The sequence below is a fragment of the Dromaius novaehollandiae genome, unplaced genomic scaffold, assembly GCF_036370855.1.
Source record: "Dromaius novaehollandiae isolate bDroNov1 unplaced genomic scaffold, bDroNov1.hap1 HAP1_SCAFFOLD_217, whole genome shotgun sequence".
Lineage (NCBI taxonomy): Eukaryota > Metazoa > Chordata > Aves > Casuariiformes > Dromaiidae > Dromaius > Dromaius novaehollandiae.
Window position 1 is genome coordinate 2708 of NW_026991334.1, and position 27179 is coordinate 29886.

At 65.7% G+C, this 27179-nt stretch overlaps 2 protein-coding genes across 8 annotated transcripts; one reads left to right on the plus strand and one right to left on the minus strand.

Annotated features, from left to right (window-relative positions):
* Window positions 1-1787: 1787 nt before the first annotated feature.
* On the plus strand, window positions 1788-7503 carry LOC135325879 (meiotic recombination protein REC8 homolog). Its single transcript, XM_064503864.1, has 9 exons — window positions 1788-1805; window positions 1904-2008; window positions 2788-2854; window positions 2943-3040; window positions 3646-3694; window positions 5341-5404; window positions 5487-5588; window positions 6215-6321; window positions 6433-7503. Exons 1-9 carry the CDS (start codon window positions 1788-1790, stop codon window positions 6531-6533), a joined length of 711 nt encoding a protein of 236 aa, XP_064359934.1. The 3' UTR covers window positions 6534-7503.
* Window positions 6847-26097, minus strand: LOC135325878 (importin-4-like). Of its 7 annotated transcripts, none has more exons than XM_064503856.1 (14): window positions 25369-25572; window positions 23425-23534; window positions 23253-23330; window positions 22479-22536; window positions 21373-21472; window positions 18808-19001; window positions 17593-17649; window positions 15849-15971; window positions 15025-15236; window positions 14004-14124; window positions 12796-12909; window positions 11585-11760; window positions 8793-8929; window positions 6847-7313 (listed from the first exon to the last, which is right to left on the minus strand). In XM_064503856.1, exons 2-14 carry the CDS (start codon window positions 23460-23462, stop codon window positions 6970-6972), a joined length of 1752 nt encoding a protein of 583 aa, XP_064359926.1. In that variant the 5' UTR covers window positions 23463-23534; window positions 25369-25572; the 3' UTR covers window positions 6847-6969. The 7 variants fall into 7 exon arrangements, with proteins under 7 accessions (XP_064359926.1, XP_064359928.1, XP_064359933.1 ...); XM_064503860.1 differs by having other exon boundaries at window positions 7172-7313; window positions 11585-11654; window positions 14004-14120; window positions 25369-25568; XM_064503861.1 differs by having other exon boundaries at window positions 7225-7313; window positions 11585-11654; window positions 25369-25565.
* Between the last annotated feature and the right edge of the window lie 1082 nt (window positions 26098-27179).

A 27179-nucleotide genomic window follows, 5' to 3' on the forward strand; every position in this document is an offset into this window, starting at 1 on the left:
GCCCCCGGTACGGGGGGGGCACTTGGGGGGCTGGGGGGGCACTTAGGGGGCAGGGAGGGGCCTGGGGGGGCACTTAGGGGGCAGGGAAGGTGCTTGGGGGGCACTTAGGGGGCAGGAAGGGCCCCTGGAGGGGATTGGGGGGCCCTGGGGGGCACTTGTGGGGCTGGGGGGGGCCCTTGGGGGCACTTAGGGGGCAGGGAGGGGGCCTGGGGGGCACTTGTGGGGCAGAGAAGGCGCCTGGGGGGGATTGGGGGGGGCCCTGGGGGGCACTTGTGGGGCTGGGGGGCACTTAGGGGGCAGGGAGGGGGTCTGGGGGGGCACTTAGGGGGCAGGGAGGGCACTTGGGGGGCACTTGGGGGGCTGGGGGGGGCCTTGGGGGGCAGGGGGGCCCTGGGGGGCACTTGGGGGGCAGAGACGGTTCCTGGGGGGCAGGGAGGGCACTTAGGGGGCACTTATGGGGCAGGGGAGCCCTGGGCGGGCACTTGAGGGGCAGGGAAGGCACTTGGGGGGCCCTTGGGGGACACTTATGGGGCAGAGGGGGCCCTGAGGGGTACTTATGGGGCAGGGAGGGTGTTTGGGGGACACTTACGGGGCTGGGGGAGCACTTGGGGGGCAGTGGAGCCACTTGGGGGGCAGCAGAGGCCCTTGGGGGGCACTTGTGGGGCCGGAGCCCCGGGGCGGGTCCCCGTGTGGGTCCCAGCCCCACGGCGCGGCCGCCCGGCCCCACAGTGGAGGAGCTGCCTGAGGAGGTGCCGCCGCCCCCCCCCCGCGGTGAGCACTTGGGGGGCACTTGGGGGGCGGGGGAGGCACTTATGGGGCAGGGGAGGCACTTAGGGGGCAGGGGTCACTTATGGGGTGGGGGGCACTTGGGGGGCAGGTGGTGCTTGGGCAGGGGGGCACTTGTGGGGCAGCAGGGACACTTGTGGGGTGGGGGGGCACTTGGGGGGCAGGGGAGGCACTTGTGGGGCCAGGAGAGACACTTGGGGGGCAGGGGAAGCACTTGGGGGGCAGGGGGGACACTCATGGGGTGGGGGGGCAGGGGGGGCACTTGTGGGGCCAGGAGAGACACTTGGGGGGCAGGGGGGTACTTAGGGGGCAGGAGGAACTTGTGGGGCAGGGAGACATGTGGGGTGGGGGGACACTTGGGGGGCACATGTAGGGCAGGGGGGCACTTGTGGGGCAGGGGCACTTGTGGGGCAGAGGCACTTGGGGGGGGTACATGTGGGGCGGGGGGGCAGTTATGGGGCGGGGGGGCACTTATGGGGCAGGGGGGCAGTTATGGGGCGGGGGGGCACTTATGGGGCAGCCCCCCAGCGCCGTCTCTGCCCCCCCAGTGCCGAGGCCCCCGGAGGAGCCCGTCCTGCCCCCACCCCCCCCCGAGGTGCCTGTGGGGCCGGGGGGGACGTGTGGGGCTGGGGTGACATGTGGGGCCGGGGGGGACGTGTGGGGCTGGGGGGGATGTGTGGGGCTGGGAGGGTTGTGGGGCTGGAGGAAATGTGTGGGGCAGGGGAGCATGTGGGGCAGGGGAACGTGTGGGGCAGGGTGATGTGTGGGGCTGGGGGGGACGTGTGGGGCTGGGGTAGACGTGTGGGTCAGGTTCACATGTGGGGCAGGGTGACAGGGTGACATGGGGCGGAGGCAGATGTGTGGGGCTGGGGGGGACATGTGGGGCAGTAGCAACGTGTGGGGCAGGGAAATGTGTGGGGCTGGGGCAGACACGTGGGGCAGGGGACCATGTGGGGCTGGGAGGGACGTGTGGGGCAGGGGAACGTGTGGGGCAGGGGGCCATGTGGGGCAGTAGCAATGTGTGGGGCAGGGCAACGTGTGGGGCAGGGCAACGTGTGGGGCAGGGCAATGTGTGGGGCAGACGTGTGGGGCAGGCTGACGTGTGGGGCGGGCGCAGGCCCCCCCCCGCCGCCGCCCCCCCCTCCTCGACCTCCAGCCCCAGCTGCCGCCCGAGACGCTGCGAGCGCAACTGCTGCTGCCCCACGGCCACTGCCGCCCCCTGGTGAGGGCCCCGGCGTCCGGGAGAGGGCCCAGGCGTCCGGGAGAGGGCCCAGGCGTCCGGGAGAGGGGGGCCCAGGCGTCCGGTAAAGGGCCCAGGCGTCCGGGAAAGGGGCCCAGGCGACCGGGAAAGGGGCCCAGGCGTCCGGGAGAGGGGGGCCCAGGCGTCCGGGAGAGGGGCCCAGGCGTCCGGGAGAGGGGCCCCGGCGTCCGGGAGAGGGCCCAGGCGTCCGGGAGAGGGGGGCCCAGGCGTCCGGGAGAGGGCCCAGGCGTCCGGGAAAGGGGCCCCGGCGTCCGGGAGAGGGCCCCGGCGTCCAGGGAGGGCCCAGGCGTCCGGGGAGGGGCCCAGGCGTCCGGGAGAGGGCCCCGGCGTCCGGGAAAAGGGCCCAGGCGTCCGGGAGAGGGCCCAGGCATCCGGGAGAGGGCCCTGGCGTCCAGGGGAGGGGCCCAGGCGTCCGGGAAGGGGCCCAGGCGTCCGGGGAAGGGCCCCGGTGTCTGGGAGAGGGGCCCATGTGGTTGGGAAGGGGCCCAGGCGTCCGGGAAAGGGACACAGGTGTCCGGGAGAGGGGCCCAGGCGTCCGGGAGAGGGGCCCCGGCGTCCGGGAAAAGGGCCCAGGCGTCCGGGAGAGGGCCCAGGCGTCCGGGAGAGGGGCCCAGGCGTCCGGGAGAGGGGCCCAGGTGTCCAGGGAAAGGGGCCCAGGCGTCCGGGAGAGGGGCCCAGGCGACCGGGAAAGGGGCCCAGGCGTCCGGGAAGGGGCCCAGGCGTCCGGCTCTGCCCCCCAGGTGCTGCTGGAGCCCCCCGCGAAGAGGCGCCGGAGCCCCGCTGAGCTGCTGCGCGCCCCGACCTGCGGTGAGCGGGGGCCCAGGCGTCCGGGGAAAAGGGCCCAGGCGTCCGGGAGGGGCCCAGGCGTCCGGCCCCGCTGACCCTCCCCCCCCAGGTTGGCTCCCCCCGGAGCTGGAGCCGCTGTGGAGCCGCTGCGCCCGCCCGGGGCCCCCCGTGGCCCCGCCCCCCCCGGAGATCCCCAGCGAGGTCGAGGTGAGGGGCCCAGGCGTCCGGGGAAGGGGCCCAGGCGTCCGGGAAGGGGCCCAGGTGTCCGGGACAGGGGCCCAGGCGTCCGGGAAGGGCCCAGGCATCCGGGAAAAGGGGCCCAGGCGTCCGGGAAGGGGCCCAGGCGTCCGGGAAGGGCCCAGGCGTCCGGGAAAAGGGGCCCAGGCGTCCGGGAAAGGGGCCCAGGCGTCCGGGAAGGGCCCAGGCGTCCGGGCAGGGACCCAGGTGTCCGGGAAAAGGGGCCCAGGCGTCCGGGGAGGGGACCCAGGCGTCCGGGAAAAGGGCCCAGGCGTCCGGGAAAGGGGCCCAGGCGTCCGGGAGGGGCCCAGGCATCCAGGAAAAGGGCCCAGGCGTCCGGGAGAGGGGCCCAGGCATCCGGGAAAGGGGCCCAGGTGTCCGGGAAAAGCGCCCAGGCGTCCGGGAAGGGGCCCAGGCCTCCGGGAAAGGGGCCCAGGCGTCCAGGGAGGGGCCCAGGCGTCCGGGCAGGGACCCAGGTGTCCGGGAGAGGGGCCCAGGCGTCCGGGGAAGGGGCCCAGGCGTCCGGGAGAGGGGCCCAGGCGTCCAGGAGGGGACCCAGGCGTCCGGCCCCCCAGGTGCCGCGTGAGGCGCTGGAGCCCAGCATCCCGGCGCTGCCCGTCTCGGGTGAGTGACCCCCCCCCCGCCACGGCGCCGTGGGGCGGTTGTGGGTCACCGTGGGGCAGCTGTGGGTCACCATGGGGTGGTTGTGGGGTGGTTTGGGGCAGTTGTGGGTCACTATGGGGCAGTTGTGGGTCGCCATGGGGCAGTTGTGGGTCACCATGGGGCAGTTGCGGATGCTGTGGGTCACTCGTGGGGCAGTTGTGGGTCCCATGGGGTGGCTGTGGCTCACTGTGGGGTGGTTGTGGGGCAGTTGTGGGGCCCATGGGGCAGTTGTTGCCGTGGGACAGTTGTGGGTCCCGTAGCATGGCTGTGGGTCGCCGTGGGGCAGTTCTTGGTGCTGTGGGGCAGCCGTGGGTCACTGTAGGGCGGTTACGGGGCAGTTGTGGGTCCAGGGAGCGCTTGTGGGGCAGTTGTGGGTCACCTTGGGGCTGTTGTGGGTCCCATGGGGCGGTTGTGGGGCAGTTGTGGGTCCCGTGGGGCAGCTGTGGGTCACTGTAGGGTGGTTGTGGGGCAGCTGTGAGACACCCTGGGGCTGTTGTGGGTCCCATGGGGCGGTTGTGGGGCAGTTGTGGGTCCCGTGGGGCAGCTGTGGGTCACTGTAGGGTGGTTGTGGGGCGGCTGTGGGTCACCCTGGGGCTCTTGTGGGTCCCATGGGGCGCTGGGGGGGCGGTTGTGGGTCCCATGGGGCAGCTGTGGGTCACTGTAGGGTGGTTGTGGGGCGGCTGTGGGTCACCCTGGGGCTGTTGTGGGTCCCATGGGGTGGTTGTGGGGCAGTTGTGGGTCCCGTGGAGCAGTTGTGTGTCCCGTGAGGCAGCTGTGGGTCACTGTAGGGTGGTTGTGGGGCGGTTGTGGGTCCCGTGGGGCAGTTGGGGGGCGGCTGTGGGTCCCATGGGGTGGTTGTGGGTCCCGTGGCGCAGCTGTGGGTCACTGTAGGGTGGTTGTGGGGCAGTTGTGGGTCCCATGGGGCGGTTGTGGGTCCCGTGGGGCAGTTGGGGGTCGCCATGGGGCAGTTGTGGGGCAGTTGTGGGTCCCGTGGGGCGGTTGTGGGGCAGTTGTGGGTCCCGTGGGGCAGCTGTGGGTCACTGTAGGGTGGTTGTGGGGCAGCTGTGGGTCACCCTGGGGCTGTTGTGGGTCCCATGGGGCAGTTGTGGGGCAGTTGTGGGTCCCGTGGAGCAGTTGTGGGTCCCGTGAGGCAGCTGTGGGTCACTGTAGGGTGGTTGTGGGGCGGTTGTGGGTCCCGTGGGGCAGTTGGGGGGCGGCTGTGGGTCCCATGGGGTGGTTGTGGGTCCCGTGGCGCAGCTGTGGGTCACTGTAGGGTGGTTGTGGGGCAGTTGTGGGTCCCATGGGGCTGTTGTGGGTCCCATGGGGCGCTGGGGGGGCGGTTGTGGGTCCCATGGGGCGGTTGTGGGGCAGTTGTGGGTCCCGTGGGGCGGTTGTGGGGCAGTTGTGGGTCCCGTGGGGCAGCTGTGGGTCACTGTAGGGTGGTTGTGGGGCGGCTGTGGGTCACCCTGGGGCTGTTGTGGGTCCCATGGGGCGCTGGGGGGGTGGTTGTGGGTCCCATGGGGCAGTTGGGGGTTGCCGTGGGGCAGTTGGGCGGCTGTGGGTCGCCGTGGGGCAGCGGCGGCCTCCCCCCCACACCCCCCCCCCAGAGATCTCCCTGGAGGTGACGGAGGAGGAGCTGCGGCCCCGGCTGCCCCCCCCCGAGGAGCGGCGGTACGTGTGGGGCGGGACCCCCACGTGTGGGGCAGGGGGACGCCTGTGGGGCAGGCATTAACCCCGCCCCCGCTTCCCGCAGCCCCCCGGCGCCTCCCGCCCCCCCGGCGCTGCCCGAGGTCCCCGAGGGGCCCGAACCCGAACTGCCGCCCGGCCCCGCCCCCAGCATGGCCGACCTGCGCAGGTACCGCCCGCCCCGGGGCCCCCCCGCCGGACGCCTGGGACCCCCCTCCCGGACGCCTGGGCCCCTTCACGGACGCCTGGGCCCCTCCCGGACGCCTGGGCCCGTCCCGAACGCCTGGGTCCCTTTTCCCGAACGCCTGGGTCCCTTTTCCCGAACGCCTGGGCCCCTTTTTCCGGACGCCTGGACCCTTTTCCCGGACGCCTGGGCCCTTTCCCGGACGCCTGGGCCCCTTTTCCCGGACGCCTGGGCCCCTCCCCGGACGCCTGGGCCCTTTCCCCACTATTCTGGGCCCCTTTCCCGGACGCCTGGGCCCTTTCCCGGACGCCTGGGCCCCTCCCCGGACACCTGGGCCCCTTTCCCGGACGCCTGGGCCCTTTCCCGGACGCCTGGGCCCCTCCCGGACGCCAGGGCCCCTTTCCCGGACGCCTGGGCCCTTTCCCGGACGCCTGGGCCCCTCCCCGGACGCCTGGGCCCCTCCCCGGACGCCTGGGCCCCTTTCCCGGACGCCTGGGCCCCTCCCGGACGCCTGGGCCCCTTTCCCGGACGCCTGGGCCCCTTCCCGGACGCCTGGGCCCTTTTCCCGGACGCCTGGGCCCTTCCCCGGACGCCTGGGCCCCTCCCCGCAGGCAGGTGCTGGCGGAGCTCTCCCGCACCGGGGGGGCAGCTCTGACCTCGCTGCTGCCCCCCGGCGCCGCCCGGGACCTCGTCAGCCGCCTCTTCGCCCTGCTGCTGGGTGAGTGTCGCCGTGGGGCCGCCCCACACGCGTGTCCCCCCGCCCCACACGCGTGTCCCTGCCCCACACGCGTGTCGCTGCCCCACACGCGTGTCCCTGCCCCACACGCAGAGCTCTGCGGCGCCCGGGTCGTGCGGCTGGAGCAGGCCCGGCCCTACGGCCCCATCGCCGTGGGGCTGGGCCCCCGCTTCCCCCACCCGGCGCCGCGCTGAGGGGCGGGGCTGCCCCACGGACGCCCCACGGACGCCCCACGGACACGCCAAGCCCGGACCCACGGATACGCCAAGCTCAGCCCCACGGACACGTCAATCGCAGCCCCATAGATACGTCAATCCCGGCCCCACGGACGCGCCAGGATCGGCCTCACGGACACGTCAGTCCCAGCCCCATAGATACGTCAATCCCGGCCCCATGGAGGCCCCACGGACAGGTCAGTCCCAGCCCCACAGCGACGCCATGGACACGTCAATCCCGGCCCCATAGAAACGTCAATCGCAGCCCCATGGATGCGTCAATCCTGGCCCCACGGACACGTCAGTCCCAGCCCCACGGCGACGCCATGGACACGTCAATCCCAGCCCCATAGATACGTCAGTCGCAGCCCCATGGATGCGTCAATCCTGGCCCCATGGAGGCCCCACGGACAGGTCAGTCCCAGCCCCACAGATGCACCAGGATCGGCCCCACGGACACGTCAATCCCGGCCCCACGGCGACTCCATGGACACGTCAATCCCGGCCCCACGGATACATCAGTCCCAGCCCCACGGAAGCCCCACAGACATGTCAGTCCCGGCCCCATAGATACGTCAATCCCGGCCCCATGGAGACACCACGGACACGTCACTCCCGGCCCCACGGACGCGTCAGTCCCGGCCCCACGGACAGGCAAGCGACACCCCCGGCCGCTCCGCGACCCCTTTATTGCCCCGGCGCCGCGGCGACCTCGCGCTGACGTCAGGAGCCTCCCGGCGACGGGGCGGTGACGGTGTCCTGCCGGCAACAGCGTGACGTCACCGCTGGCCCCGCCCCCCCCGGTGACATCAGCCGTCACCGGGAGGACCAAGGACCCGACCCGGGGAGGGCGCGTGGGGGGGGTTGGGGGCCTCCGGTTGTACTTTGGGGCTGTTCCCGGGGCGTCCGGTTGTGCTTTGGGGGCGCAAAGCTGTACTTCACGGGTGTTTCACGGCCTCTGCCTGTGCTTTGTGGGGGGGTTGGGGGTGTCCGGCTGTACTTTGGGGGGTGTTTGGGGGTGTCCGGCTGTACGTAGGGGTCACAGGGCCCCGCTTTGGGGTTAGTTGGGGGTGTCCGGCTGTGCTTCGAGGTCCTGGGGCTGTACTTCAGGGGTGTTGGGGGGCACCCAGCTGTACTTCAGGGGTGTCTGGCTGCACTGTAGGAGTGTGGGGCTGTAGTTGGGGGTGTCCGGCTGTACTTTGGGGGTATCTGGGGGTTCTGGTTGCCCTTTGGAGGCGCACAGCTGTAGTTTGGGGGTGTGCGGCTGTAATTTGGGGTGTCTGACTGTAGTTCGGGGGTACCTGGGGCTGTTTGGTTGCTGTTTGGAGGCATGCGGCTGTACTTTGGAGGTGTGCGGCTGTACTGTGGGGGTGCAGGGTTGTAGTTTGGGGGTGTGTGGCTGTAGTTTGGGGGTATCTGGGGGTGTCTGGTTGCCTTTGGGGGCGCGGGGCTGTAGTTGGGGGGCGTGCGGCTGTACTTTGGGGGTATCTGGGGGTGTCCGGCTGTACTTTGGGGGTATCTGGGGGTGTCTGACTGTATTTTGGGGGTATCTGGGGGTGTCTGGTTGCCTTTGGGGGCATGCGGCTGTACTTTGGGGGTATCTGGGGGCGTCCGGCTGTACTTTGGGAGTATCTGGGGGTGTCTGACTGTACTTTGGGGGTATCTGGGGGTGTCTGGTTGCCTTTGGGGGCGTGCGGCTGTACTTTGGGGGTATCTGGGGGCGTCCGACTGTACTTTGGGGGTATCTGGGGGCGTCCGGCTGTACTTTGGGGGTATCTGGGGGTGTGTGGCTGTAGTTTGGGGGTATCTGGAGGTGTCTGGTTGCCCTTCGGAGGCGCACAGCTGTAGTTCGGGGGTGTGCGGCTGTACTTTGGGGGTATCTGGGGGTGGCCGGCTGTACTTTGGGGGTATCTGGGGACGTCTGGTCGCGCTTTGGGGGTGTGCGGGTGCCCTTTCGGGGCGGGCGGCTGTAGCGGGGGTGTCGCGGCTGTAGTTGGGGGGCGTGCGGCTGTACTTTGGGGGTATCTGGGGGCGTCCGGCTGTACTTTGGGGGTATCTGGGGGCGTCTGGTTGCCTTTGGGGGCGTGCGGCTGTACTTTGGGGGTATCTGGGGGCGTGCGGCTGTACTTTGGGGGTATCTGGGGACGTGTGGTCGCGCTTTGGGGGCGTGCGGGTGCCCTTTCGGGACGCGCGGCTGTAGCGGGGGTGTCGCGGCTGTAGCGGGGTGCTGTCACTCACCGGGGGGCGGGGCCAGCGCAGGGCGTGGCGGAGGCGGGCGGCGGCGTCGGGGGGCAGCCGGGCCAGCGCCTCCCCCGCCGCCTCGGGGCGCCCGGCCGCCACCTCCCCCAGCAGCGCCCGCAGCCCCGCCTCCGCCTCTGACGGGGGGGGACACGGGGGGGGAGGTCAGCCCCACCGCGCCGCGCCCCCACACCCCCAAATACCCCTTAAATACCCCTCAAATACCCCTTAAATACCCCTTAAATACCCCCAAATACCCCCCAAATACCCCTTAAATACCCCTTAAATACCCCCCAAATACCCCCCAAACACAACATTGTCACCCCAAATACCCCCCAAATACCCCCAAACACAACATTGTCACCCCAAATACCCCTTAAATACCCCCCAAATACCCCCAAATACAACATTGTCACCCCAAATACCCCTTAAATACCCCTTAAATACCCCCAAACACAACATTGTCACCCCAAATACCCCTTAAATACCCCCAAATACCCCCAAACACAACATTGTCACCCCAAATACCCCCTAAATACCCCCAAACACCCCTCAAATACCCCCAAACACAACATTGTCACCCCAAATACCCCTTAAATACCCCCAAATACCCCCCAAATACCCCCAAATACCCCCCAAATACCCCCAAATACAACATTGTCACCCCAAATACCCCTTAAATACCCCCAAATACCCCTCAAATACCCCCCAAATACCCCCAAACACCCCTCAAATGCCCCTAAACACAACATTGTCACCCCAAATACCCCTTAAATACCCCCAAACACCCCCCAAATACCCCCAAACGCCCCCCAAATACCCCCAAACACAACATTGTCACCCCAAATACCCCTTAAATACCCCCCAAATACCCCCCAAATACCCCCAAACACCCCCCAAATGCCCCCCAAATACAACATTGTCACCCCAAATACCCCTTAAATACCCCCAAATACCCCTCAAATACCCCTCAAATACCCCCAAATACAACATTGTCACCCCAAATACCCCTCAAATACCCCCAAACACCCCTCAAATACCCCCAAACACATTGTCACCCCAAATACCCCTTAAATACCCCCTAAATGCCCCTCAAATACCCCCAAACACAACATTGTCACCCCAAATACCCCTTAAATACCCCCCAAATACCCCCAAACACAACATTGTCACCCCAAATACCCCTTAAATACCCCCAAATACCCCCAAACAAAACACTGTCACCCCAAATACCCCTTAAATACCCCCAAATACCCCTCAAATACCCCTAAACACAACATTGTCACCCCAGATACCCCCCAAATACCCCCAAATACCCCCAAACACAACATTGTCACCCCAAATACCCCTTAAATACCCCCGAACACCCCTCAAATACCCCTAAACACAACATTGTCACCCCAAATACCCCTTAAATACCCCCAAACACCGCCCAAATACCCCCAAACACAACATTGTCACCCCAAATACCCCTTAAATACCCCCAAATACCCCCCAAATACCCCCAAATACAACATTGTCACCCCAAATACCCCTTAAATACCCCCCAAATACCCCCAAATACAACATTGTCACCCCAAATACCCCTTAAATACCCCCAAATACCCCCCAAATACCCCCAAACACAACATTGTCACCCCAAATACTCCTTAAATACCCCCCAAATACCCCAAACACAACATTGTCACCCCAAATACCCCTTAAATACCCCCCAAATACCCCCAAACACAACATTGTCACCCCAAATACCCCTTAAATACCCCCAAATACCCCCCAAATACCCCCAAACAAAACACTGTCACCCCAAATACCCCTTAAATACCCCCAAATACCCCTCAAATACCCCTAAACACAACATTGTCACCCCAGATACCCCCCAAATACCCCCAAATACCCCCAAACACAACATTGTCACCCCAAATACCCCTTAAATACCCCCGAACACCCCTCAAATACCCCTAAACACAACATTGTCACCCCAAATACCCCTTAAATACCCCCAAACACCGCCCAAATACCCCCAAACACAACATTGTCACCCCAAATACCCCTTAAATACCCCCCAAATACCCCCAAACACAACATTGTCACCCCAAATACCCCCCAAATACCCCCAAACACCCCTCAAATACCCCCAAACACAACATTGTCACCCCAAATACCCCTTAAATACCCCCAAATACCCCCTAAATACTGCTCAAATACCCCCAAATACCCCCAAACACAACATTGTCACCCCAAATACCCCTTAAATACCCCCAAATACCCCCCAAATACCCCCAAATACAACATTGTCACCCCAAATACCCCTTAAATACCCCCAAATACCCCCCAAATACCCCCAAACACAACATTGTCACCCCAAATACCCCTCAAATACCCCCAAACACCCCTCAAATACCCCCAAATACAACATTGTCACCCCAAATACCCCTTAAATACCCCCAAACACCCCCCAAATACCCCCAAACACAACATTGTCACCCCAAATACCCCCAAATACCACCAAATACAACATTGTCACCCCAAATACCCCTTAAATACCCCCAAACACCCCCCAAATACCCCCAAATACAACATTGTCACCCCAAATACCCCCAAATACCCCCAAATACAACATTGTCACCCCAAATACCCCATAAAAACCACCTTGTCACCCCAGTTACACCCAAACCACCCTCTAACCCCCAAACACCACCTCAAACACCCCCAAATACCCCCCAAAAACCACCCCACCACCCCGAACACCCTCTCGTCACCCCAACCCCCCCCCCCGTTACACCCCCCCGTACCGGGGGACAGGCGGGGGTTGCCCACGATGCTGCCGCACACCCGCACCAGCTCGCCTGTGTGCTCGGCCAGCTGCGGGGACGGGGTAGGTCACGCACAGCCGGCGGCAGATACACCCGCCCGGGGGGGGAATACACCCGCCCGGGGGCAAATACACCCACCCAGGGGGCAAATACACCTGTCCGGGGGGCAAATACACCTGTCCGGGGGGGAAATACACCCGCCCAGGGGGACAAATACACCCGCCCAGGGGCAGATACACCCGCCCGGGGGGCAAATACACCTGTCCGGGGGGGAAATACACCCGCCCGGGGGGCAAATACACCCGCCCGGGGGGCAAATACACCCACTCTCGGGGCAGATACACCCGCCGGGGGGGAAATACACCCACCCAGGGGCAAATACACCCGCCCGGGGGGCAAATACACCCGCTCTCGGGGCAGATACACCCGCCCGGGGGCAGATACACCCGCACAGGGGGACAAATACACCCGCCCAGGGGGCAAATACCCCCCCACAGGGCAACTACACCCTCTCTGGGGGCAAACAACACCCCGCGGGGGGTAAATACAGCCGCCCAGGGGTGAATCCCCCCCCCCCGCAGGCTGTCCAGGGACCCCCCCAGGGCCCCAAATACCCCCCAGGGACCCCAAATACCCCCCTGAACCCCCCCCCAGGACCCCAAATACCCCCCCGAGGACCCCAAATACCCCCCTGAAACCCCCCCAGGACCCCAAATACCCCCCCAGGACCCCCAAATACCCCCCAGGGACCCCAAATACCCCCCTGAACCCCCCCCCAGGACCCCAAATACCCCCCCGAGGACCCCAAATACCCCCCCGAGACCCCCAAATACCCCCCCGAGACCCCCAAATACCCCCCTGAAACCCCCCCAGGACCCCAAATACCCCCCCGAGGACCCCAAATACCCCCCCGAGACCCCCAAATACCCCCCGAGGACCCCAAATACCCCCCTGAAACCCCCCCAGGACCCCAAATACCCCCCCGAGACCCCCAAATACCCCCCAGGACCCCAAATACCCCCCTGAAACCCCCCCCAGGACCCCCCCAGTCCCACCAGTTCAAACTGGGAGCCCCGCAGCCCCAGCAGGAAGCCCAGTAGGGCCGGGACCCCCCCCGAACCCCCCCCGGGGACCCCCAAATCCCCCCCCGGACCCCCCAAATCCCCCCCCAGGGCCCCCCCCAGTCCCACCAGTTCGAACTGGGAGCCCCGCAGCCCCAGCAGGAATCCCAGTACGGCCGGTTCCTCCTCCCAGTCCTCGGCCAGCGGCAGCGCCGGCAGCAGCAGCGGCAGCACCAGCCCCGCCTGGGGGGGGGGGGGCGGGTAAATACCCCCCCCCGGGGAATAACACCCCCCCCAGTGCCTCCCAGTGCCTCCCAGTGCCCCCACCAGTGACTCCCAGTGCCTCCCAGTGCCCTTCCCAGTTACTCCCAGTCCCCCCAGTCCTTCCCAGTGCCCCCCCAGTCCCTCCCAGTCCCCTTCCCAGTCCCCCCAGTCCTTCCCAGTGCCCCCCCAGTCCCCTCCCAGTCCCCCCATCCCCTCCCAGTCTCCTCCCAGCCCCCTCCCAGTGCCACATAACCCCTCCCAATCCCCCCCACCCACTCCCAGTGCCTCCCAGTCCCCTCCCACTGCCTCCCAGTCCCCTCCCAGTGCTTCCCAGTGCCCCCCAGTGGCTCCCAGTCCCCTACCAGTCCCCTCCCAGTGCCTCCCAGTGCTCTCCCACCCCCTCCCAGTGCCCCCCAGTCCCTCCCAGTCCCCTCCCACTGCCTCCCAGTCCCCTCCCAGTGCTTCCCAGTGCCCCCCAGTGGCTCCCAGTCCCCTACCAGTCCCCTCCCAGTGCCTCCCAGTGCCCCCCCATCCCCTCCCAGTGCCCCCCAGTGGCTCCCAGTCCCCTCCCACTGCCTCCCAGTCCCCCCCAGTCCCTCCCAGTGCCTCCCAGTGCCTCCCAGTCCCCCCCACCCCCTCCCAGTGCCTCCCATTCCCTCCCAGTCCCCTCCCAGTGCTTCCCAGTGGCTCCCAGTCCCCTCCCAGTGCCCCCCATCCCCTCCCAGTCCCCTCCCAGTCCCCTCCCAGTCCCCTCCCAGTGCCCCCCACCCCCTCCCAGTGCCCCCCCATCCCCTCCCAGTGCTTCCCAGTGCCCCCCACCCCCTCCCAGTCCCCCCCCAGTGCCCCCCAGTCCCCTCCCAGTCCCCTCCCAGTGCCTCCCAGTCCCCTCCCAGTGCCCCCCAGTCCCCTCCCAGTGCCCCCCAGTGCCTCCCAGTCCCCTCCCAGTGCCTCCCAGTCCCCTCCCAGTGCCCCCCAGTGCCTCCCAGTCCCCTCTCAGTGCCCTCCCAGTCCCCTCCCAGCGCCTCCCAGTCCCCTCCCAGTGCCCTCCCAGTGCCCCCCAGTGCCCCCAGTACCTCGGGGGGGGGCAGGGCGCCCCCCAGGCGGGCCAGAGCCCCGCACGCGTTGTCCCGCACCCGCCCCGGCCCCTCCCGCGCCGCCGCCGCCCCCAGCAGCGCCCGCAGCCCCGCCCCCTGCCTGCCGCGTCAAGGAAAGGGGCGGGGCCAGCGCGTGACGTCATCCCCCCGGGGGGCGGGGCCTCGGGGAACCCCCACCCCCTCCCTCCTCCTCCTCCTCCCCCGGGCCCCTCCCGCGCCGCTGCCGCCGCCCCCCGCCTGCCGCATCAAGGGGCGGGGCCAGGCCGTGACGTCACCCCCCAGGGGGCGGGGCAAGCGCCGAGGGGGGGCGGGGCCAGGGCGGGACGTTGCCGGGGATGGGGCGGGGCTGCGGGAAGGGGGCGTGGCCAGGACAGAACGTCCCCGTGGATGGGGCGGGGCTATGGGATGGGGGCGTGGCCAGGGTGGAACATCCCCGGGAGGGGGCGGGGCTGCGCGAAGGGGGCGTGGCCAGGGCAGAACATCCGGGGAGGGGGCGGGGCTATGGGGAAGGGGGCGTGGCCAGGGCGGAACTCCCCGGGGAAGGGGGCGGGGCTTCAGAATGGGGGCGTGGCCAGGGCAGAACGTCCGGGGAGGGGGCGGGGCTATGGGAAGGGGGCGTGGCCAGGGTGGGGTTCCCCGGGGAAGGGGGCGGGGCTTCAGAGCGGGGGCGGGGCCAAGGCGGAACGTCGCCGGGGAGGGGGCGGGGCTGCGCGCTGTGGGCGTGGCCAAGGCAGAACGTCCCCCGGGGGGGGGGGGGGGAAGAGCCACTTCTATAAGGGGGGCGTGGCTACAAGGGGGCGTGGCTACAAGGGGGCGTGGCTTAGCACACAGGGGGCGTGGCCTCCCCATTGGTTCCCCCCTCCCCATCCTCCCCCCAAGCCCTCCATGCTGAAGAAAGGGGGGGGGGGCGGAGCCCACCCTCCACCGGAAGGGGCGTGGCCTGTCCCCGGAAGGGGGCGTGTCCTCGCCCCCGGAAGGGGCGTGGCCGTGGGGAGGATACGGGCCGAGGGCGGGGCCGGCGGCGGCGGCGAGGCGGCCCAGGGCGTGGAGGGCGTTGGCCCGCACCTCCGGGTGGGCGTCGCCCCCGGCCGCCGCCCCCAGGGCGGGGACAAGGCGGGGCAGCAGCGGGGCGGAGGCCACGCCCAGCGCCCCGCCCACCCCCGCCAGCGTGGCCGCCGCCCACGAGCGCTCCCCCACGCTGCACCGCGGCTCCTGGGGGGGGGGAGGGGAACGCGTGTGAGTGCCGGGGCCCCCGGACGCCTGGGCCCCTTCCCCGGACGCCTGGGCCCTTTTCCTGGACACCGGGGCCCTTTCCCCGGACGCCTGGGCCCCTCTCCCGGACGCCTGGGCCCTTTTCCCGGACGCCTGGGCCCCTTCCCCGGATGCCTGGGCCCCTTCCCAGACGCCTGGGTCCCTCCCGGACACCTGGGCCCCTTCCCCACTCTTCTGGGCCCTCTCCTGGACGCCTGGGCCCCTTTCCCGGACGCCTGGGCCCCTTCCCCGGATGCCTGGGCCCCTCCCGGACGCCTGGGCCCCTTCCCCGGATGCCTGGGTCCCTCCCGGACGCCTGGGCCCCTTCCCCACTCTTCTGGGCCCTCTCCCGGACGCCTGGGCCCCTCGTCCCGGACACCTGGGCCCCTCCCCGAACACCTGGGCCCTTTCCCAGACACCTGGGCCCCTCCCCCGGACGCCTGGGCCCTTCCCCGGACGCCTGGGCCCTTTTCCCGGACGCCTGGGCCCCTCCCCGGACGCCTGGGCCCCTTCCCGGACACCTGGGCCCCTCCCCTGGACGCCTGGGCCCCTCCCGGACGCCTGGGCCCCTACCAGGCGGGCGAGCAGGAGCGGCAGCAGCTCGTCGAGGTGGGGGGCCAGTTCCCCCCCCACGGCCTCGGCCAGGGCCACCAGCACCTCCCCCGCCAGCTCCCGCACCTCCGCCGCCGCCTCCGCCTGCAAGGGGGGGGGGGAGGCCTCAGCACCCCCAGAACACCCCCAAACACCCCCAAAACACCCCCAAAACACCCCCAGATACCCCCAAATACCCCCAAAACACCCCCAAATACCCCCAAAACACCCCCAAAACACCCCCAGATACCCTGAAACACCCCCAAAACACCCCCAAATACCCCCAAAACACCCCCAAAACACCCCCAAACTCCCCCAAATACCCCAAAACACCCCCCAAATACCCCCCAAAACACCCCCAGATACCCTGAAACACCCCCCAAACACCCCCAAACACCCCCAAACTCCCCCCAAATATCCCAAAACACTCCCCAAATACCCCTAAAACACCCCCAAATACCCCCAAAAGACCCTCATATACCCCCAGACCATCCCGAAACACCTCCAAACACCCCTAAAATACCCCCCAAAACACCCACATACCCCCCAAACACCCCCAAAATAGCCCCAAATACCCCCAAACATCCCAAAATACCCCCAAACACCCCCAAAATACCCCTAAAACACCCCCAAATACCCCCAAAAGACCCTCATATACCCCCAGAACATCCCTAAACACCCCTAAAATACCCCCAAACACCCCCAAGACACCCCTAAACACCCCCAACCACCAAATACCCCCCAAATACCCCCAAAACACCCCTAAACACCCCCAAAATACCCCAAAACACCCCCATATACCCCCAGAACACCACTGAACACCCCCAAACACCCCTAAAATACCCCCAAACACCCCCAAAACACGGCCAAATACCCCGAAAACACCCCAAATGCCCCCAAACACCCTCAAAACACCCCCCAAACACCCCCAAATAGCCCAAACACACCCAAATACCCCCAAACACCCCCAAAACATGCCCAAATAACCCCAGAACACCCCCAAACACCCCCACATAACTCCAAACACCCCCAAACACCCCCAAATACCCCCAAACGCCCCCCAAACACCCGCAAAATACCCCAAACACCCCCAAATGCCCCCAAAAGACCCCCAAATAACTCCAAACCCCCCCAAACCCCCCCAAACACCCCAAAACACCCCCAAAATACCCCCAAACACCCCCAAATGCCCCTGAAAGACCCTCAAATAACTCCAAACACCCCCAAAATCCCCCCAAACACCCCAAACCCCCCCAAAATACCCCAAAACACCCCCATATACCCCCAGAACACCACTGAACACCCCCAAACACCCCTAAAATACCCCCAAACACCCCCAAACACCCCCAAACACCCCGATAACCCCAAAACACCCCGAAAACACCCCGAAAACACCCCAAACGCCCCCAAACACCCTCAAAACACCCCCAGACACACCCAAATGCCCCCAAACACCCCCAAACACCCCCAAACACCCCCAAATACCCCGATAGCCCCAAAACACCCCGAAAACACCCCAAACGCCCCCAAACACCCTCAAAACACCCCCAAACACCCCCAAAACACCCCCAAACACCCCCAAAACACCTGCAAAATACCCAAAACACCCCCAAAATACCCCAAACACCCCAAACCCCCCCCAAGGACCCCCCCAATACTCCCAGGGACCCCCAACCCCCCCCGGGACCCCCCCAAAACCCCCCCGATCCCCCCCCCCCCCCCCGACCTGCTCTTCCTCCTCGTCCTCCTCCTCCTCGCCGGCCCCGGGCTGCAGACAGGGCACCTGGGGGGGGGGGGGGAGACCCCGAATGGCCCCGTTCGCCCCCAAATCCCCCCCCGGGACCCCCCCGTCGCCCCCCCAAGACCCCCAATTGCCCCCCCAATCCCAATAGCCCCCCCAGTCACCCCCAATCGCCCCCCAATGGCCCCCCCAGCCCTTATTGCCCCCCAATTGCCCCCCCAATTGCCCCCAATAGCCCCCCGAGACCCCCAATCACCCCCCAATAGCCCCCCCAGCCCCTATAGCCCCTCCAATCCCTCCCACGACCCCCCCGATCACCCCCAATAGCCCCCCAATGGCCCCCAATAGCCCCCCCAAGACCCCCCCGAACCCCCAATGGCCCCCCCAGCCCTTATTGCCCCCCAATTGCCCCCCAATCCCCCCAATCGCCCCCCCACAGCCCCCCAATCCCTCCCAATAGCCCCCCCAGCCCCCAATACCCCCCCATTGCCCCCCCAACCCCCCCAATAGCCCCCCCATGACCCCCCCAACCCCCCCAATAGCCCCCCCATAGCCCCCCCAGCCCCCAATAGCCCCCCCATAGCCCCAATCCCCCCCATGACCCCCCCATGACCCACCCAATAGCCCCCCCATAGCCCCCCATGACCCCCCAAACCCCCCCAATAGCCCCCCCATGACCCCCCCAATAGCCCCCCCAGCCCCAATGCCCCCCATGACCCCCAAACCCCCCAATAGCCCCCCCATGACCCCCCCAACCCCCCCAACCCCCCCATAGCCCCCCATGACCCCCCCAATAGCCCCCCCATGACCCCCCCAATAGTCCCCCCAGCCCCAATAGCCCCCCATGACCCCCCCAATAGCCCCCCCATAGCCCCAATCCCCCCCATGACCCCCAAACCCCCCCAATAGCCCCCCCATGACCCCCCCAACCCCAATAGCCCCCCCATATCCCCCCCAAACCCCCCATAGCCCCTCAACCCCCCCAATAGCCCCCCATGACCCCCCAACAGCCCCCCCATAGCCCCCCCAAACCCCCCCAATAGCCCCCCCATAGCCCCCCCAGCCCCCAATAGCCCCCCCATGACCCCCCCAACCCCCCATAGCCCCCCCAGCCCCCCCAAACCCCCCCAATAGCCCCCCCATAGCCCCCCATAGCCCCCCCCAGCCCCAACTCCCCCCCCCCGTGCCCCCCCCCGGTACCTGGCCGGCGAGGACGTCGCGCAGGAGGCGGCAGAGGGGGGGCAGGCGGGCGGGGGGGGCGGCGGCGGCGGGGGGGCAACGGCCCAGCACCCGGCCCAGGGCCCCCAGGGCCCCCCCCGCCGCCCCCGGCCCCCGCTCGGCCCCCGCCCCCCCGGCCAGGGCCCCCGCCGCCCGCCCCGCCGCCGCCTGACGCGCTGCCGCACACCGGGGGACACAACCGCCGTCAGCAACCCCCGCCGCCGCCGCCCCGCACACCCGGCCAACACCCCCCGGAACCCCCCCCGAACAGCCCCGAACAGCCCCAAAACAGCCCCAGAACAACCCTACAACAGCCTGAAACACCCCGAAAGAGCCCCGGAACACCCCCAAACAGCCCCAAACAACACCAAAACACCCCGAAACACCCCCAAACAGCCCCAAAACACCCCGAAACAGCCCCAAACAACACCAAAACACCCCCAAACAGCCCCAAAACAGGCCTACAACACCCCGAAACACCCCGAAAGAGCCCCAGAATACCCCAGAACAACCCCGAAACACCCCGAAACACCCCGAAACAGCCCCAGAACACCCCCAAACAGCCCCAAACAACACCAAAAGACCCCCAAACAGCCCCGGAACACCCTGAAACACCCCGAAACAGCCCCGGAACACCCCCAAACAGCCCCAAACAACACCAAAACACCCCCAAACAACACCAAAACACCCCCAAACACCCCCAAACAGCCCCAAACAACACCAAAATACCCCAAAACAGGCCTAGAACACCCTGAAACACCCCGAAAGAGCCCCAAAATACCCCAGAACAACCCTAGAACACCCCAAAACACCCCGAAAGAGCCCCAAACAACACCAAAACAGCCCCAGAACAACCCTACAACACCCCGAAACACCCGGAAAGAGCCCCAGAATACCCCAGAACACCCCAGAACAACCCTAGAACACCCTGAAACACCCCGAAAGAGCCCCAAACAACACCAAAACAGCCCCAGAACAACCCTACAACACCCCGAAACACCCCGAAAGAGCCCCAGAATACCCCAGAACAACCCTAGAACACCCCGAAACACCCCGAAACAGCCCCGGAACACCCCCAAACAGCCCCAAACAACACCAAAACACCCCGAAACACCCCCAAACAGCCCCAAACAACACCAAAACACCCCCAAACAGCCCCAAAACAGGCCTAGAACACCCTGAAACACCCCGAAACAGCCCCAGAACACCCCCAAACAGCCCCAGAACACCCTGAAACACCCCAAAACAGCCCCGGAACACCCTGAAAGACCCCAGAACACCCCAAAACACCTCAAAAGAGCCCCAAATAGCCCCAAACAACACCAAAACACCCCAAAACAGCCCCAGAACACCCTGAAACACCCCAAAACAGCCCCGGAACACCCCCAAACAGACCCTGAACACCCTGAAACACCCTGGAACAGCCCCAAAACACCCTGAAACACCGCAAAACACTCCCAGAGCACCCCAAAAGAGCCCCAAACAGCCCCAAACAGCCCCAAACAGCCCCACAACAGCCCCACAACAGCCCCACAACAGCCCCACAACACCCTGAAACAGCCCCTAACAGGCCCGAAACACCCTGAAATACCCCAAAACAGACCTAGAACACCCCCGAACACCCCAAAAGAGCCCCGAACACCCCAAAAGAGCCCCACAACAGCCCCAGAACACCCTGAAGCACCCCCAAAATGGCCCCAGAACACCCCCAAACAGCCCCAGAACACCCTGAAACACCCCAAAACAGCCCCAGAACACCCTGAAACACTCCAGAACGCCCCCAGAACACCATGAAACACCCCGAAACAGGCCTAGAACACCCCTAAACAACACCAAAACAGCCCCAGAACACCCTGAAACACCCCGAAACAGCCCCAGAACACCCCGAAACACCCCAAAAGAGGCCTAAAACACCATGAAATGCCCCCAGAACAGTCCCAGAACACCCTGAAAGACCCCAAAACAGCCCAAAACACCCCAAAAGAGCCCCAAACAGCCCCAAAACACCCCCAAACAGCCCCAGAACAGCCCCAGAACAGCCTGAAACACCCTGAAACAGCCCCAGAACACCCCCAGAACACCCCCAAACAGACCTGGAACACCCTGAAACACCCCAGAACAGCCCCAGAACACCCCGAAACAGCCCAAAACAGGCCTGGAACACCCTGGAACACTCTGAAATAACCCAAAACAGCCCCAAACAGCCCCACAACACCCTGAAACACCCCCAAACACCCTGAGACAGCCCCAGAACACCCTGAAACAGGCCCAGAAACACCCTGAGACAGCCCCACAACAGCCCCACAACACCCTGAAACACCCCAAATCACCCCCAGAGCGCTCAGGCAGCCCCAGAACCCCCAACCCCCCTCGAAACACCCCAAAAAAAGCCTCAAACCACCCCAAAATGGGGCATTTTCCCCCCAAAACGCCAACAGGCCCCAAAACCGCCGCGAAACGGCGTTTTTTGCCCCCGAAACAGGTTTTCCCCCCTCCCGTCGCGCCCGTTTTGCCCCAAAAGCGGGGTTTTTCGCCCCAAACGCTCACCGGGGTCGTGGTGCGGCCCGGGGTCCCCCGGCGGGTACAGCCCCACGCACAGGCAGCCCAGGCTGGTGTAGGCGGCTCCCCGCACCCCCGCCTGCGGGAACTGTCCTGCCCGTCACCCGGGGAGGGGCCCAGGCGTCCGGGAGGGGCCCTGGCGTGCGGGGAAGGGGCCCAGGCATCCGGGAGAGGGGCCCAGGTGTCCGGGGAAGGGCCCAGGCATCCGGGAGAGGGCCCAGGCGTCCGGGAAAGGGGCCCAGGCGTCCGGGAAAGGGGCCCAGGCGTCCGGGAGAGGGGCCCAGGCGTCCGGGGAAGGGCCCAGGCGTCCGGGAGAGGGGCCCAGGCGTCCGGGGAGGGGCCCAGGCGTCCGGGGAGGGGCCCAGGTGTCCGGGAGAGGGGCCCAGGCGTCCGGGAAAGGGGCCCAGGCGTCCGGGAAAAGGGCCCAGGCGTCCGGGGAGGGGCCCAGGCGTCCGGGAGAGGGGCCCAGGCGTCCGGGAAAGGGGCCCAGGCGTCCGGGAAAAGGGCCCAGGCGTCCGGGAAGGGCCCAGGCGTCCGGGAAGGGCCCAGGCGTCCGGGGAAGGGCCCAGGCGTCCGGGAGAGGGGCCCAGGCGTCCGGGGAGGGGCCCAGGTGTCTGGGAAAGGGCCCAGGCGTCCGGGAGAGGGGCCCAGGCGTCCGGGGAGGGGCCCAGGTGTCCGGGAAAGGGCCCAGGCGTCCGGGGAAGGGCCCAGGCATCCGGGGAAGGGCCCAGGCGTCCGGGAAAAGGGCCCAGGCGTCCGGGAAACGGGGCCCAGGCGTCCGGGAAAAGGGCCCAGGCGTCCGGGGAGGGGCCCAGGTGTCCGGGAAAGGGGCCCAGGCGTCCGGGGAGGGGCCCAGGTGTCCGGGAAAAGGGCCCAGGTGTCCGGGAAAGGGGCCCAGGCGTCCGGGGAGGGGCCCAGGCGTCCGGGAAAGGGGCCCAGGCGTCCGGGGAAGGGGCCCAGGCGTCCGGGGAAGGGGCCCAGGTGTCCGGGAAAGGGGCCCAGGCGTCCGGGGAGGGGCCCAGGCGTCCGGGGAAGGGGCCCAGGCGTCCGGGAGGGGCCCAGGCGTCCGGGAGGGGCCCAGGCGTCCGGCTCACCTGCAGCAGCTCCAACATGGCCTCCAGACTGGGCTCCACATAGGGCAGGAAGGCGGCGCTGGGGGGGCACCAGTGACACCAGTAACCCCCAGTGCCCCCTCCAAGCGCTCCCAGTTATCCCCTCCCAGTCCCCCCAGTCTCTCCCAGTGCCCCCCAGTTACCTCTCCCAGATCTCCCAGTCCCTCCCAGTGCTCCCAATTACCCCCTCCCAGTCCCCCCAGTCCCTCCCAGTCCCCCCAGTTACCCCCCTAGTGCTCTCAGTTCCTCCCAGTTACCTCTCCCAGTGCTCCCAGTCCCTCCCAGTGCTTCCAGTATCGCCTCCCACTGCTCCCAGCCCCTCCCAGTCCCCCCTGTTACCCCTCCCAGTGCTCCCAGTTACCCCTCCCAGTCCCTCCCAGTGCTCCCAGGCCCTCCCAGTGCTCCCAGTTACCCGCAGTGCTCCCACTTACCCCCTCCCAGTGCCCCCTGTTACCCCTCCCAGTCCCTCCCAGTGCTCCCAGTTACCCGCAGTGCTCCCACTTACCCCCTCCCAGTGCCCCCTGTTACCCCTCCCAGTCCCCCCAGTTACCCCTCCCAGTGCTCCCAGTCCCTCCCAGGCCCCTGTTACCCCTCCCAGTGCTCCCAGTTACCCCTCCCAGCCCCTCCCAGTGCTCCGTTACCCACAGTGCTCCCACTTACCCCCTCCCAGTCCCCCCAGTTACCTCTCCCAGTGCTCCCAGTCCCTCCCAGTGCTCCCAGTTACCCCTCCCAGTCCCTCCCAGTGCTCCCAGTTACCCGCAGTGCTCGGCGACCTCCCCCAGGGCCTCGCAGGCCTCCTCCAGCTCCTGGGCGTAGGCTCCGCCCACCTCCACCCTGGGGGGCGGGGCCAGAGGAGGGGGGCGGGGTCAGCACCGGGCCCCGCCCACCCCCCACTGAGCCCCGCCCCCCTTCGGCCCCGCCCCCTCACTCCAGAAGCTCCTCCTCCTCCTCGCCGTCCTCCTCCATAGGCTCCGCCCCCTCGTCCGCATCATCGCCGTCCTCGAAGAGCAGGAACGAATCGGGCGCCGCCGGCGCCGCCTGGGCGGGGCCAAGGGAGGGGGCGGGGTCAGCTCAGGGGGTTCCCCTCCCCCCCCCCCGCCACCGAGGTGCATTATGGGTATTTCCAGGCCCCCCGAGGTGCATTATGGGGGTTTCCGGGCGGATTTGGGGGGTTTCGAGGGCCCCCGAGGCCGATTTTGGGGGTTTCAAGGGCCCCCGAGGAGGATTATGGGTATTTCCAGCCCCCCCGAGGTGGATTATGGGTATTTTGAGGCCCCCCGAGGTGCATTTTGGGGGTTTCCGGGCAGATTTGGGGGGTTTCAAGGCCCCCCGAGGAGGATTATGGGGGTTTCCAGGCAGATTTGGGGGGTTTCAAGGGCCCCCGAGGAGGATTATGGGGGTTTCCGCCCCCCCCGAGGTGGATTATGGGGGTTTCCAGGCAGATTTTGGGGGTTTCCAGCCCCCCCGAGGTGCATTATGGGGGTTTCCAGGCCCCCCGAGGTGCATTATGGGGGTTTCCAGCCCCCCCGAGGAGGATTATGGGGGTTTCCAGGCCCCCCGAGGTGCATTATGGGTATTTCCAGGCCCCCCGAGGTGCATTATGGGGGTTTCCAGGCAGATTTGGGGGTTTCAAGGGCCCCCGAGGAGGATTATGGGGGTTTCCGCCCCCCCGAGGTGCATTATGGGTATTTCAAGGCCCCCCGAGGTGCATTATGGGGGTTTCCAGGCAGATTTTGGGGGTTTCCAGCCCCCCCGAGGTGCATCATGGGGGTTTCCGGGCAGATTTGTGGGTTTCGAGGGCCCCCGAAGGGGATTATGGGGGTTTCCGGGCAGATTTTGGGGGTTTCAAGGGCCCCCGAGGTGCATTATGGGGGTTTCCAGCCCCCCCGAGGTGGATTATGGGTATTTCAAGGCCCCCCGAGGTGCATTATGGGGGTTTCCAGGCCCCCCGAGGTGCATTATGGGGGTTTCCAGGCCCCCCCGAGGCCAATTTTGGGGGTTTCCAGGCCCCTCCAGGTGCATTATGGGTATTTCCAGCCCCCCCAAGGAGGATTATAGGGGTTTCCAGCCCCCCCGAGGTGCATTATGGGGGTTTCCAGGCAGATTTGGGGGGGTTCCAGCCCCCCCGAGGTGCATTATGGGGGTTTCCAGGCCCCCCGAGGTGCATTATGGGTATTTCAAGGCCCCCCGAGGAGGATTATGGGGGTTTCCGGGCAGATTTGGGGGGTTTCAAGGCCCCCCGAGGTGCATTATGGGTATTTCAAGGCCCCCCGAGGAGGATTATGGGGGTTTCCGGGCAGATTTGGGGGGTTTCAAGGCCCCCCGAGGTGCATTATGGGTATTTCAAGGCCCCCCCGAGGTGCATTTTGGGGGTTTCCAGGCAGATTTGGGGGGTTTCCAGCCCCCCCGAGGTGCATTATGGGGGTTTCCAGGCCCCTCCAGGTGCATTATGGGGTTTCCAGCCCCCCCGAGGCCAATTTTGGGGGTTTCCAGCCCCCGCAAGGAGGATTATGGGGGTTTGCAGCCCCCCCGAGGTGCATTATGGGGGTTTCCAGACCCCCCGAGGAGGATTATGGGGGTTTCCAGGCCCCCCGAGGTGCATTATGGGTATTTCCAGCCCCCCCGAGGCCAATTTTGGGGGTTTCCAGGCCCCTCCAGGTGCATTATGGGTATTTCCAGCCCCCCCAAGGAGGATTATAGGGGTTTCCAGCCCCCCCGAGGTGCATTATGGGGGGTTCCAGGCAGATTTGGGGGGTTTCCCGCCCCCCCGAGGTGCATTATGGGGGTTTCCCGCCCCCCCGAGGTGCATCATGGGGGTTTCCCGCCCCCCCGAGTCCGATTTCGGGGGTCTCCGGCCCCCCCGGGCACTCACCGGGGCGGGGGGCCGCCGCAGGGCCCCCAGCAGCAGGGGCACCACGCGGGGCAGGAGGGGGCCCAGCCCGTCGCCCAGCGCCGCCGCCGCCGCCGCCGCCAGCCCGTACCTGGGGGGGGGCAACAGCGCGTCGCCGGGTGTTGGCGGGGTGTCGCGGGGTGTCGCGGGGTGTCAGGGGGTGTCACGGGGTCTGAAAAGGCCGGGGGGGGGCTCTCAGGCAGCTATTAGCAGCTTATTAGCCTCTATTAACCTTTATTAGTGCCCTATTAGGCAATTATTAGTGGGGTATTAGCATCTATTAGAGCACCCTAGGGTCTATTAAAGGCCTATCACTAATTACTATGTACTATTAAAGAGCTATTAAGGGCTAATAACAACTATTAAGGGAATATTTGTGGCTACCTGGGGGTGTTATAGGCCACTAAGAACTATTAGGGGCTATTACAGAGCTATTAAGTGCTATTAAGTGCCTTAAGAAGCAACTAGGAGCTATTAGAAACCTATTAAGGTCTATTAGAGAGCCATTAAGGTCTATTAAGAGCATTAGGGGCTATTAGGGACTATTAGAACAGTATTAAGAACTATTAGAAGAACATTAGTAGTTGTTAAGAGCACATTAAAGGGTACTAAGAGCTATTAAGGGACTATTAGGGGCTACTGAGCATGTTACGGGCTATTAAGGGCCACTAGAATGGTATTAGTGGCTATTAAAGAGATATTAAGAGCTATTAGAGAAAATTAAAAGCTATTGGGGGACTATTTGGGGCCATTAAAATGATACAAGGAGCTATTAGCGATATTAGACACCACTAATAATTTACTATAGACCATTAAGGAGCTATTAAGTGCTTTTAGGGTGCCGTTAAAAGCTATTACAAGACTATTATGGGCTATAATGACATTATTAGGTACTAATAGGGGCTATTACAAGCCATCAAAGAATATTAACAGCTATTATGACACTATTAAGAGCTTTTAAAAGGCTATTAGGACCTATTAACGTCTATTAAGGCATTACTAAGCAATCAAGGGGGTATTAGAAGCCTATTAGAAGCCTATTAGAGAGTATTAGGGGCTCCTGGTGGGTGTTTGGGGGGTATTAGAGGATCCAGGGGGTTATCTGGAGGGTATTAGGGGGTCTGGGGGCTGTTGGGGGGGTATTAGAGGGGTATTAGGGGGCCTGGGGAGTGTTTGGGGGCTATTTGGGGGGTATTAGGGGCTATTTGGGGGGTGTTTGGGGGGTCCTGAGGGGTATTAGGGAGGTATTAGGCAGTCCTGATGGGTATTAGAGGGTCTGGGGGGGTATTTGGAGAGTATTAGGGTGTATTAGGGGGGTATTAGGAGCTATTAGGGGGTCCTGATAGGTATTAGGGGATATTTGGGGGTCCTGGGGGGAATTAGACGGGTATTTGGGGATCAGAGGAGCATTAGGGGGTATTAGAGGGGTATTTGGGGGTCCTGATGGGGTATTAGGGGTTTTTTGGGGGTTCTGAGGAGCATTAGACAGGTATTAGGGAGGTATTAGGGAGGTATTAGAGAGGTATTAGGGAGTATTAGGCCGCTATTAGGGGGTCTAAGGGGTACTTGGGGGTCCTGGGGGGGTATTTGGGGGTCCTGGAGGCTATTTGAGGGTATTAAGGGAGTATTAGGAGGTATTGGGGATGTATTAGAGGGTATTTGGGAGGTATTAGGAAGGTATTAGTGGGTATTAGAGGGTATTTGGGGGGTATTTGGGGGTCCTGGGGGTATTGGGGGGTATTTGGGGGGTATTAGGGGGTCCTGGGAGGTACTAGGGGGGTATTTGGGGGTCT

Bases quoted from the DNA above. Each gene is read 5' to 3' on its own strand.
- LOC135325878 (XM_064503856.1), bottom strand. From the start codon at position 23,462: ATGGAGGAGGACGGCGAGGAGGAGGAGGAGCTTCTGGA. The intron at 21,473-22,478 runs GTGAGCCGGACG...CGGGCAGGACAG, and splicing joins CCATGTTGGAGCTGCTGCAG to TTCCCGCAGGCGGGGGTGCG. The intron at 19,002-21,372 runs GTGAGCGTTTGG...GGTGTGCGGCAG, and splicing joins CGGGCCGCACCACGACCCCG to CGCGTCAGGCGGCGGCGGGG.
- LOC135325879 (XM_064503864.1), top strand. The intron at 2,009-2,787 runs GTGAGGGCCCCG...TCTGCCCCCCAG, and splicing joins ACGGCCACTGCCGCCCCCTG to GTGCTGCTGGAGCCCCCCGC. The intron at 3,041-3,645 runs GTGAGGGGCCCA...CCGGCCCCCCAG, and splicing joins AGATCCCCAGCGAGGTCGAG to GTGCCGCGTGAGGCGCTGGA.